The 12,105-nt window shown below is 39.3% G+C and overlaps 1 protein-coding gene across 11 annotated transcripts in view; it reads right to left on the bottom strand.

Annotated features, from left to right (window-relative positions):
- git1 (G protein-coupled receptor kinase interacting ArfGAP 1) overlaps window positions 1-12,105 on the bottom strand; it is a 167,804-nt gene that overhangs the window by 59,156 nt on the left and 96,543 nt on the right. For 5 of the 11 annotated variants that reach the window (XM_048557558.2, XM_048557551.2, XM_048557557.2 and 2 more), the window contains exons 9-10: window positions 10,613-10,639; window positions 4,444-4,495 (exon numbers count right to left, since the gene is read on the bottom strand). In XM_048557558.2, the coding sequence (XP_048413515.1) occupies window positions 4,444-4,495; window positions 10,613-10,639 (79 nt within the window). The remainder of the gene's footprint in view (window positions 1-4,443; window positions 4,496-10,612; window positions 10,640-12,105) is intronic. The other 6 variants (XM_048557552.2, XM_048557559.2, XM_048557554.2 and 3 more) reach the window with 3 other exon arrangements.

Genomic DNA, 12,105 nt, shown 5'->3' with positions numbered 1-12,105 from the left:
AGGGTAGTTGCAGAAAGGATGATTAGGGAGTTAAAGGCCAGTGATCACAGTTGTAGGTTATAGGGTAGGCCATTTAGGGTTGAGATGAGGAGAAATTGCTTTACCCAGACAGTGAAAACTGATGAAATTCTCTGCCACAGAAAACAGTTAAGGCCAAAATACTGAATGTTTTCAAGGAGGAGTTAGGTATAGTTTTCAGATTAAAGGGAACAATGCATGTGGAAAGAAAGTAGTAACTGGGATGGCTAGAATAAAACGGCAAGAGTTACATTTCCTGCATCTGCATTGAAAAGCACTATGGGAAAGGATGGGATGCAGTGAGTTTGGATTGGATCATGATGAAGAAGATCCTGTCATATGCTACCAATCACTGGTCGATTGTAGTTGGAATGCACAGTTGCCACCATTCTCTTTTCAATGTTGAATCAAAGAGTCTATTTAATTAGCAGGACATACCACAGTCTTAACAAGGTGTAGTGTATTGTACGTTAGTACCAGGTACAAATTACACTGACTTTTTTGACAAAATTATAAAGGTAATCAGGAGCCAGATGACACGTGTCTCTCTATCAGGACCTCGTACTTGATGCTTCTCCACCCAAAGATGCTGTGACATCATCAGACTGGATGTAGCTTACCACAACTTTAGAATTAACTCATCCAGAACTATAACCTTGTAAACATTTAGAATGCAGGGTGGGGAAGACACATTTGGTGGGTGACATCTCGCTGTAGGCGGTATAAAAGGTGGGAAAAGAATAATAAAATCCAAAGGCTATAAGCCTTCAGGACCTAATATTGAGCTTGACAATTTCAGATCATATTCTCAATGTCTATCTCGCATCCTTTGTACACTTTTTTCTCTGATTTTATTCTTGCAGTCATTGGCATACTTTCACAAGGTACACTTTTTGTTTTCTTTTCTTGCCCCATCATCATTCTCTTTAGAGTTCTGAGAAAAGGTCACGGTGCCCAAAATGATAATTCTGATTTCTCTCCACAGATGCTGCCAGACCTGCTGGGCTGTTCGAAGAATTTGTTTTTGTTTCTGATTTCCAGTATCCACAGTTCTTTCGGTTTTTACCATTCTCTTTAGCCCTGGAAGACTACCTCTATCATTTAATCTCTCCCATTTTCGCATCATCACAATCCTTCCTTTTGGCCATACATCTTGCACAAAAATGTGACAACACATCCCTCACACCCCACCCCCACAATAACCGCCCTAAGAGAATCCCCCTCGTCCTCACATGCCACCCCACCAATCCCCGGATGCAACGCATCATCCTCCGACACTTCCGCCGTCTACAATCCGACCTCACCACCCAAGACATTTTTCTATCCCCACCCTTGTCTGCATTCCGGAGAGACCACTCTCTCCGCGACTCCCTTGTCAGCTCCACACTGCCCTCCAACCCCACCACACCCGGCACCTTGCCCTGTAACCGCAGGAAGTGGTACACTTGCCCCCACACCTCCTCCCTCACCCCCATCCCAGGCCCCAAGATGACTTTCCACATTAAGCAGATGTTCACCTGCACATCTGCCAATGTAGTATGCTGTATCCACTGTACCCGGTGTGGCTTCCTCTACATTGGGGAAACCAAGCGGAGTCTTGGGGACTGCTTTGCAGAACATCTCCGCTCGGTTCGCAATAAACAACTGCACCTCCCAGTCGCGAACCATTTTAACTCCCCCTCCCATTCCTTAGACAACATGTCCATCATGGGCCTCCTGCAGTGCCACAATGATGCCACCCGAAGGTTGCAGGAACAGCAACTCATATTCCGCTTGGGAACCCTGCAGCCCAATGGTATCAATGTGGACTTCACAAGCTTCAAAATCACCCCCTCCCCCACTGCATCCCAAAACCAGCCCAGCTCGTCCCCGCCTCCCTAACCTGTTCTTCCTCTCACCTCTCCCCTCCTCCCACCTCAAGCCGCACCTCCATTTCCCACCTACTAACCTCATCCCGCCTCCTTGACCTGTCCGTCCTCCCCGGACTGACCTATCCCGTTCCCACCTCCCCACCTATACTCTCCTCTCCACCTATCTTCTCCTCTATCCATCTTCGGTCCGCCTCCCCCTCTCTCTCTATTTATTTCAGAACCCTCCCCCCATCCCCCTCTCTGAAGAAGGGTCTAGGCCCGAAACATCAGCTTTTGTGCTCCTGAGATGCTGCTTGGCCTGCTGTGTTCATCCAGCTTCACACTTTGTTATCTTGGAATCTCCAGCATCTGCAGTTTCCATTATCTCTGATTACATTTCTAATTTTTTTCAGTTCCAATGAGGGTTACAGGGCCGAAATGCTCACTCTATATCTCTCTCCATATGCAGGTTATGACAGCAAATATGTCCAGCGTTTTGAGAAACAGAGGTTCTGCTGGAGCTGCTCAACTGCAATTTGTCTACAGTTTTACTGGCTCATTGAGGCAAACACAGCTGCTCTGCTGGTGGGAAATAAAAACAGTGCTGCTACAAGAGTTTGGATTGCACTTTACCTCTGACTGTGAAAACTACATCATTTTATTCCTTTCCTTCCAAAGATTAGTTCCATCTGCCAATAGGTTTCTCAAAGGGAGTGTTTTTGATTTATGATCCCTCAGCTGTGACAGCATACTGAGAACTGGAGAGATGGCTGTTGTCAGGTTGCTGAGTGCTTGCGGGTTTATTTAACTTCCGAGATAAGGCTATTGTCGTATTTTGCTTTTAGTTGCTGTCCAAGAATGCACAACAGCCCTTACAAAGGTTCACAAAGAACACAAATAAGTCAGTGTTTTGCCTGAATACCCTAACAGGGATCTGCCTGTACTGTAGCCTCTAACCCACCTGCCCAAGTTTCCATATTGTTGTCTCTTGCGTCTCCCTCCCGCTGTGGTTGCAGATACAAAGACCAAAACAGGAAAATAAGAATAATAAAGAAAAAAGGAAGGCAAAATTAGAAATGATAGAGACAGATTCACATGCAACCATAGACACCAAAGGAGGAGCTGGAAGTGGTGTGATTCAATAGCTCAAAGCACGAAGTAGTCTGGGAGCTGAGCAAGGTTGACAGGCTTTCAGCTTTCACAGAAACATGAAGAGAATTACAGAATGTAAGACACAAAACACCAGTAAAAACCAAAGAAAGTCATGTAATGAAAAGGGAGGTACACTTATTCAGTCGACCTGTTGATCGGTGGTTGCCTCACTAATAATTTTATATTCAAAGGGATATTGAACATATCCGGTTATGTTGTGGTGCATGAATCTGGCTTTCGACTTCAAAAGACTGAACACAAACAGAACCAGGATTCTGGTATGTTGTTTTTTTAATCTTGAGGCAAAACCTATCAAAGGGCTTTGAGTAAATTTCAAAGAGAGTATTATTGCTAAATGGTAACTGGATGTACAATCATACTGTGCCATGGAGAAGAGAGCATATCTACTTTTCCTTTTCATGCCAAGCTACTGATTGCAACCCCACCAAGGGATATTTCAAAAATGCAGCAAAAAAATTAAAGATAAGAACAGCCCATTTAAAATGATACACATCTACAGCACAGTACACACAGGGTTTTTGAGAGAAATTAATAAGGACAGTAGGATTATATTTAGTTTCTCTGCATTTTCATTTACTACAAAAGCAATTTAATTTTTAAATTGAAAATTACAAATACCATTTTATAGCCATGAAGATTATCCATCTTTTAATTTAATTCAGGCAGTTTATAATCTAAACATATCTGAAAATCAAGAAATCAAGTAATCAAGAAAAATTACCAACATCCCTGATAGATCGCATCAAACATTTGTCACTGCATGAGTAAGGGCATTTTTCAAATTTTTAAATATATTTATTTTCACCAGTCAAATTAATTTAGAGTAATATGAAAGGGTAGATGTGAATATTGAGAAGGATTGGTTAAATTCCAATTCATTCTGGAAGAAACAGCAGCATCACAATATGAGAAACAGAGGTCTGTGGCCATAAGGTTGCTTCCTAAACTCTGTGGCAATAATCAAGTGAAACAACGTTTTTACTTTGAAAATATTTGGACGCAAATTAATGTAAAAGGGTGCCAAATTTATGATAAATCCCCTTAAAGCTTTTCTGCCAACATAACATTTTGTACTACAGTTACCAGAATGGGATATACAGCACATAATTTAAAACCCGATGAGGAAGAAAGACCATACAAAAAGTGCAGGTGCAAAGAAGTATGAAACTTTTTTTAAAAAAAGTTGAGGCTGAAAAGAAGCTTACCACATCAAGTGCAGACTGACACTGTGTATTTTCAACATTTTCTGCTTTCTATATTTATACCTTGCATAAGAATAAATGCAGCACATAAAAGCAACTTAATTTGTATAACATTTGCAGAGAAATGTCAAATTTGGTTTGGGGAAGGGGAGCACTGTTATTCCTAACAATACGGAAGTAATTGTTTATTCATAACTTACTGCTTGGAGTTTCTTTTTGGCAGCCTTAGCCAGTTCTGACAAGTCCAAACTACTGAAGAGAAACATGAAAAAAAAACCACAACTCAGGCACCAGATCAAAGAAAATGAACAAGAAAATATTCTCATTTTTTACATGGAGCTTAAATTAAAAACCTTCAATGAATTACTGTTTCATCACTGTGTTCACCAATACAGCATAGATGGAAAATATTTGAAAGTGCAACAACATTCTAAAAGCACGTAAAAATTTGAATTTTGCACTTGAGTAGCTTTTACTTGTCACTCTAAATAACTTAAATCAGAGATGTAGGGTGATTACTCTACGCTGTAAAACTTAAATACCGCAAAATATTAGCACCATTGTACCATTGCGCCTCCATGATACCCATCAATAATTAACCACAAGAACAGCAACCTTCTTCAATTATGTTCTGTTGCATACACTGTTTCTGATGCTCAATGGAACTGATGAACTTAATACTTACTGGAAAGGGACATGGTTTGTAATCATGAATATACATATTTTATAAAGCACTGACGTTCCTGGGCAAGTTAGTTTGTGGTGTCCAAGATTCCATTTGCTTTTCACTGAATATAGTGCTGAGACAAAAGAAATGTGCATCCAAATGGAAAAGCAAAATCTTTTCAGAGTGTCTACTTATCCATTTACTTTCGTTTACCCAAAACGTTTCGTACTTTAATCAGTTGTAGACTGGGAGTAGTTTTGCAGTAATTTTAGTAAATTAGTAAGACAATGGTACACAATAAAGCTGGGTCCAACTTCTAGTGTTTTTTTTTAAATTAGAAGAGGGGAGAAAGTAAAAAGGAGAGAAAGAAAAATACAAAAATGCAATGCGATTGTGGTCCTGCACCCCAACAAAGACAATACTCTCAAGTGGAGAAATGCCACAGTAATCCCGAACTCCCAAACAAAAATGAATAGAGCTCCAACATGAGGGGGAAAAAATTACTATGAAATTAGATTATAATTAAAGGAATTACTTTATTACTGGTCTGCATTTAATTCACATTGAGGTATCCAGGTGGTATGCTTGGTGCTTTATAAAATTACAGATCAGCACAAGTATAACAAAAATAATTACATTTAGATAAAAAATTTTAAATGTTGAAAGTTAATAGCTGAAATGGGCAGTGTTTTTTTTCCAGATTCTACTCCACTTAAAGTTCAAAATTTTGTTTACTTGAGCAAGAAACATTTTCTCGTTGAATTCAGCAGGGGTGTGGGTGGTTGTCAGGGAAAGCAGGGAGTAATTGAGATTTAAAGCTTTAATGTTAAAGTTGAGAAGAAATTGATGCTTGGAGATTGATGCAAAGACATAAAAGAATTTTGCAAGGTTCCAGAGTCCAAAGACTTCACTCAGCATACAACAAACCCAGAAGAATAATCAAACAGAAAGAATGATTTGAATACTGAAATTAAGCGATGTTGTACAGTAATTCCAAACATTTCAAGTTCTCAGTTGGAAAATAATTTCAACTTCTAAAAATTAAATTTATTTTCAAATTTAGTTTAAAAAGTCAGATCCGCTTTTGAAATGTCTAAGTAGAAAGGTCATGTATTTGCTATAGTATCAAATACATTGATGAATACACATTTTGGAAAATAAATAAAATCTATACAGTAATTTCTGAACATTTAAACAATGAGATTAAGACCTTTTAGGTTTTTTTTAAAAACTTTGTAGTGAGATTATTTAAAAATCATTCAACTTTTTAAAGTAGCAAATCCCATAAAAGCAACTTTCTCATTTATAATTCATACTGCTTTAGGGAAAGAGGATTGCAATGACTCTGGTTTCTGGAACACAGAGTAGCACTTATGTTGCACTGCTGATTTCTTGAAGTCAGAATCTGCAAAATTATTTGTATTGTTCCCATTGTCCAAGGGAGATCTGCAGAAAGCAGCAAATACCAAATTGCTTCATAGAGCCTGGAGTTATTCAAACATCCTTCAAAGAGATGAGCCCATGTACTGTTTTGCTGCTATTGGGTTGGCACCTGGAAGGGGCCAAATGCAGCAACAAGCAGTTTCCACTAATGACACAGCAACACTTCAATACTGTTTTCACATAGGTCTGCATTTAAATCTGGTTTAAGGATTTAAGCTCTTCATTAGCACATTCTGCAGTTACAATAACATTTTAGGCAGACAGTGTGTTTTGGTTAGGTTACAACACATTCTGACAGTATAATGCCAAGCACTTCATGACTGCTGCCTATTGTGTCATGTTATAGTTATCATTTCCCAAAGCATTTCTTTCCTCTCCTAACCACAAACTTCCACATTTTCTCCTAATCACAGGCAACTGTCAACAAGTTTTTAAATTCAGTTCTTGTGGACTAAATCAATAGGTTATAAAATCAAGTAACACAAATTACTTCACAGTAATGTGACCAAACAATGATCTAATTGGATTTGGACTCATTTAAAAAAAACACCAAAATATTCCTTCTACCAAATCCAGTTTTCTTTATTCATTAAAGGGATGTTGCTATTGATAACTTGGACAGCATTTACCGATCATTCCTAATTACTCTGGAGAAGGCAACAGTGAGCTGCCTTCTTGAACAGACCACGGGATTCAGGAAGAGAGTTCTACAATTTTTACCCAGTAACAGTGAAGGAATAGTGATTCTTAGTTCCACATTTGGATCGTACGGGCCTTGGAGTGGAACTTGCAGATGGTCGGTCACATTCTGATGCATCTGTCGACCTCATCCTTCCAGGTGGTAGACAGGTTTGGGAGATGCTGTCAAAATGCCTTGGTGAGCTGCTCTGCAATTGTTAAGTGGTACACACTGCTACCACTGCTTCATTTGTGGATGGAGTGCCAAACAAGCATGCTGCTTTGCCCTGGATCACGTCAAACGCAGTGTTGCGGAAGATGCACTAATAAAAGGAGGTGTTTTGAGTTTTGTCGACGATGGACAGGCCTCAGGGAATTTGGAAGTAGGTTTTTCACCTCAGAATTCCCAGCCTCTGACTTGCTGTCGTAGATGGTATTTACATGGTTGGTTCAGGTCAGTTTCTGGTCAGTGGTAATCCCCAGGACGTTGACAGTAGGCGATTCAGTGATGGTAATTCTATTGAATGTCAAAAGGAAATGGTTAGATTCACTTCTGTTAGAAAGCGCCTTTGGCTGGGGCATGGTTGACTTTGAAGCACAAGTCTTCAGTACTGCTGCTGAAATGTTATCAGCATTGATAGCCTTTGCAGTTTCCACTGCCTCGAGCCATTTCTTGATATCACATGGAGTAAATCAAACTGACATGAGACTGGCATCTGTGATGTTTGAGACCTCTGGAGGAGGCTGAAATGGTTCATGCACTCAACACTTCAGGCTAACGACAACCACGGAATGAATCAATCACCTCCTTTTTCACTGATGCTCTGTGCTCTCACCGTATTGAAAATTGGGATATTTGTAGAAACTCATCTTCCTCCTGTCAGCTGTTTAATTGCCCATCACCTTTCAGTGTGGATGTGGCGGAACTGCAGGACAACGCTTGATTTTCATCTGTCGGTTGTGGGATCACCTAACTCTAACGCATGCTGCCTCCATTGTTTGGCATACAAGTAATCCTGCTTTGTAGTTCCACCAAATTGACACCATATTTTTATGAATTTTTGGTGCTGCTCTTGGCATGCCCTTCTTGACTTTTCATTGAACCAGGATTGATCTCCTGGCTGGACAGTAATGGTAGAAAAAGGGGAATCCCAGGCTGAGAGATGATTGTGGTTGAATACAATTCTACTGCTCCTGATGGCCCACAGTATTTCATGAGTCAAGTTATCAGATCGGTTTGAAATCTCTTATTTAACACGAAAGTAGTTCCACACATTATGGGGGGTATCCTCAACGTGAAGACTAGATGTGAAATGTCCACAAAGATTCATAGTGGTGACTCCTTCCCATATTGTCATGAACATATGAATTTGTGGCAGGTAGATTGGGGAGAACCAGTCAGTTTTATTTTCACTTGATGGTTCCTTCACTGTCTGCCACAGATCCAGTCTATCATTTAGATCCTTTGAGCTGGCTGAACTCTCGTCAGGAGTGGTGCTATCAAGTTAGTCTTGGTGGTGAACTGATTCATTAGCTAATTAGGGACTGCCGATAGTAATGAACAGGAGTTACCTTGCTCATGTATGACCTAATGCCCCTGATACTTCATGGGGTTTGGAGTCAACAGATTCCCAGAGCAACTGTCTCTCAACGGTTTAGCCACTTGTGGGTATGGCCTGCACATGCAACCAGATTAGTGGCGGTGGTGCCTCAGCCATTGTTTGATTAATCTGTAGAACACTTCCTCCAATTTTGACACCAAGCCCCACGTGTTAATTAGAAGAGGAGGACTGACAGGTTTGCCATCGTCATTTCCAGTGCCTAGGCTGATGCCAAGTGTTCCTTCCCATTTTTACTTTTTTTTTAAAAATAGGTTTTGTAATGGTTTTATATAATTTAGTTGCTGCTACGCTACGTCAGAGGGCAATTAAGAGTCAAGCACATTGCTGCGCCCCTAGAGTCATGCATAAACTAGATAGGTAAGAACAGATTACCTTCCGTAAAGGACTTAAATAGATGGGTTTTTATGACAATGAACAATTGCAGTGATGAGATTTCAGCCCATGCCTCCATTAGCTTGGGTTCCTAGATACTTTTGCAGTGATATCACTAGGTCACCACCTCCCCAAAGCAGGGTGGTTTAGGCTCCATGATAAATGAGTAAAGAAATGTTTTTCAACTCTAAATTTTTATTCCAAACGTTACTGTGGATAATCATAAAGTTGAAGAGGAGAAATACAGCTGCAAGCTTTTTTTTTCCAAAAATGACATTTTGAATTTAACAATTGCTAAAAGGCTGCCTTGAGTTGACTACTACTGCCATAACACAAATCTTTCACTATTTCGGGGAAGAGGAGGCATTTTCATTTTTAAAAAAAGGGGCCAGGCTATGATATTTTAGGTTCTGCAATGGTTTTCATTTTGAATTTAGCAGATGTTGACACTTTATTAATAACGTTTAATTATTTTTCTTAATCAACTGGTTGGAGTCACACACAAAATGCAATCAATGTATGTTTTCACATTTAAATTAACACTAGTGTTGCATTTACACTACCGCTTGTGACATATTCTTTGGTTATTTTTTAATGCCTCTCTCTTTCCACTGATACAAACAGGACTGAACAGCAACACAAGCAGCTGGTATTATTTTGGTGGATGTAAGTTAGTTTTTAAACTGGTAGCACAGATGTTATTCGGGGAAGTCTGTTTATAGTAGGCAAGAGTAAGCTTGACAATCCAATAACCACCATGCAACTCACATAGAGCAATCTCTATTAGCTGCTCCTAAAGTGGATTTTACCAATCCATGCTTTACAAGATGTCAACAAAAGGTCAAATTCTACCACAGCCCAATTCTGAAACAAGGCACATAAATTCATTGACAGCACTTCAGGGCGATTCCTCTAAATATGTGATTAGTCAGCAAAGCATGAAGAATCATTGATGTTAAAATGTGGGTCACAACTTTGCCAAATCTTTCAGCAAAAGAAGCAAAATGCGTCCATCGCCCCAAGAGGCATTAAAATAAAGGACAAAATTAGCATCAGTATATTGTTAAGGTGGGGACGAGGAAGGAAACATGGGAGAAATTCATGAGAATTGGCTAAAAAGGTCTTGAATATAAATTTTAACAACAGTCTGCAAACAATTACCTTTTTGCAGGAAAATAGACATGTTCAGGAGTCATTTTTTTCAATTGAATCAACATTTTTTTTAATAGAACCTTACAAGTCAGGCCTGATACTAGTTACTATCTCACACTCTACTAATAGGGTGAGCTATGAATGCAACAAAAAGTCATAAAACTTCATAAACAATAGAATGTTTTGTGCAAAGTCAAGCAAAATTGAAGTTGAAGCAACTGGCAAATTTAGAAGACAGTAAGATACACTTAAGCATTTCATGTAACTGGATAATCTTATAAAGTAAATAAACTCAAAGAGCAGTATTTCAGCTCTGGCTCCAGTTACACCCTCTATGGTGTACTTTGTCAAACAATTTATAGGCATGAGACATAGCTCTAAGATAATATTGGCACAATTTGTGAACAAATGGAAGATCTAAAGGAAAAGAAATACCTCTGAGTCATGCATTTTTGCCGTGTTCTATTTTCCAAGGAATGCAAAGGAGGAAAAACAGGAAAATTTGTTAGAATAACCAACCTAGTTATCTAAGGTGACACCCAGACTTTGGACGTACATGGATTTGTTACTTCTATGCTTAAACACATCTCCACCTCATACGACATTGACAGATTACAACACAAAATGGTTCATTGAAAACAATATGGTTGTTTCCTTAATACTGAAGACAAGGGTACAAATTATAGTCACCTTCAACAAAATGACTTTCTACTAGCTGGATCAATATTATATATTATGCAAAATTATGCAGTGAAGTCATCATGCATTGCAACCACACTTATACCAATAACATACAAAATGCAGTGGGGCTCAAATATATTCACCCAGATTCTCAAGACATTTAGACTCAGGTTTATGGGCAATCAAACATATTCAACAGTGTACGATCAAGTATAGAGATTTTCAAAGTCACTTAAATGAATAAAGTTTGTAGCAATCAGAGAAATCTATGATTCACGTACTAAAAAAACAAAAAAATGACAGGTCAATAAATAGAATCGATTGACTTTCTCGCCAACAATAACTCAAGATTAAATTAAATCTGAATCCTAACAGGAAAATGCAAGAAAGGAAAATAACCTAAATTTATCCATGGCATACACCCCAAATCCAGAAAGAGTCAGTGTTGCTTAATGAGCTTTAGTCCTTAAAGAGATTCATTTTAAAATACATTGAACCCTTTAAAAGGGGTATTAGCATCAGGAAAAGTATTAACACACTTTAGCCTAGATTTTGCTGTAACAATGTCAACAAGCAGACAGTTGCACATTTTCTTCTGCGGCAATCTGTAATTGGAATGTCACAGCAAGGAGGTGGCACAGTGGAGAGCACTGCTGCCTCACAGTGCCAGTGACCTGGGTTCGATTACAATCATGGGTCACTATCTGTGTGGATTTTGTACATTCTCCGTGTCTGCGTGGGGTTTCCTCTCATGGTCCAAAGATGTGCAGGTTATGTGGACTGTCCGTAGTTTTCAGGGATATGTAGACTAGGTGGATTAGCCATGGTAAGTGTGGCCTACACTGATACAGTAGGGGACGGGGTTTGGGTCTGGGTGGAATGCTCTTAAGAGCGTTGGTGCAGACTTGAAGGGCCAAATCAGCTCCTTCCCCACTGCAAAGATTCTATGATCCTATGAAATGGGATCTGGGACTTGAGTGAGCACAACACACAAACCTATACCCTATGAACTAAGCAGTTCAGATTGAAAAAGAACTGTACATTGGTGTGGATGAATTCAAGTCAGGTAGAGAGACAGACTAAAGCAAAGTTTAATTTTTTGCAGATTTTAAAAGTATTAGAAGGAATGAGAGCCCACACTTGTGGCAGATTTTAGCACAAGAGACTGAAGTACTGTAATGAAAATTTGCGGCATTAGAATGATACTTAGATGAGGAATGACATGACAACTTTCTGAGGCAAGTTTA

Source organism: Stegostoma tigrinum, chromosome 27 (assembly GCF_030684315.1).
Source record: "Stegostoma tigrinum isolate sSteTig4 chromosome 27, sSteTig4.hap1, whole genome shotgun sequence".
In the NCBI taxonomy this organism is placed as follows: Eukaryota; Metazoa; Chordata; class Chondrichthyes; order Orectolobiformes; family Stegostomatidae; genus Stegostoma; species Stegostoma tigrinum.
This window is presented reverse-complemented; position numbering and strand designations above follow the sequence as displayed.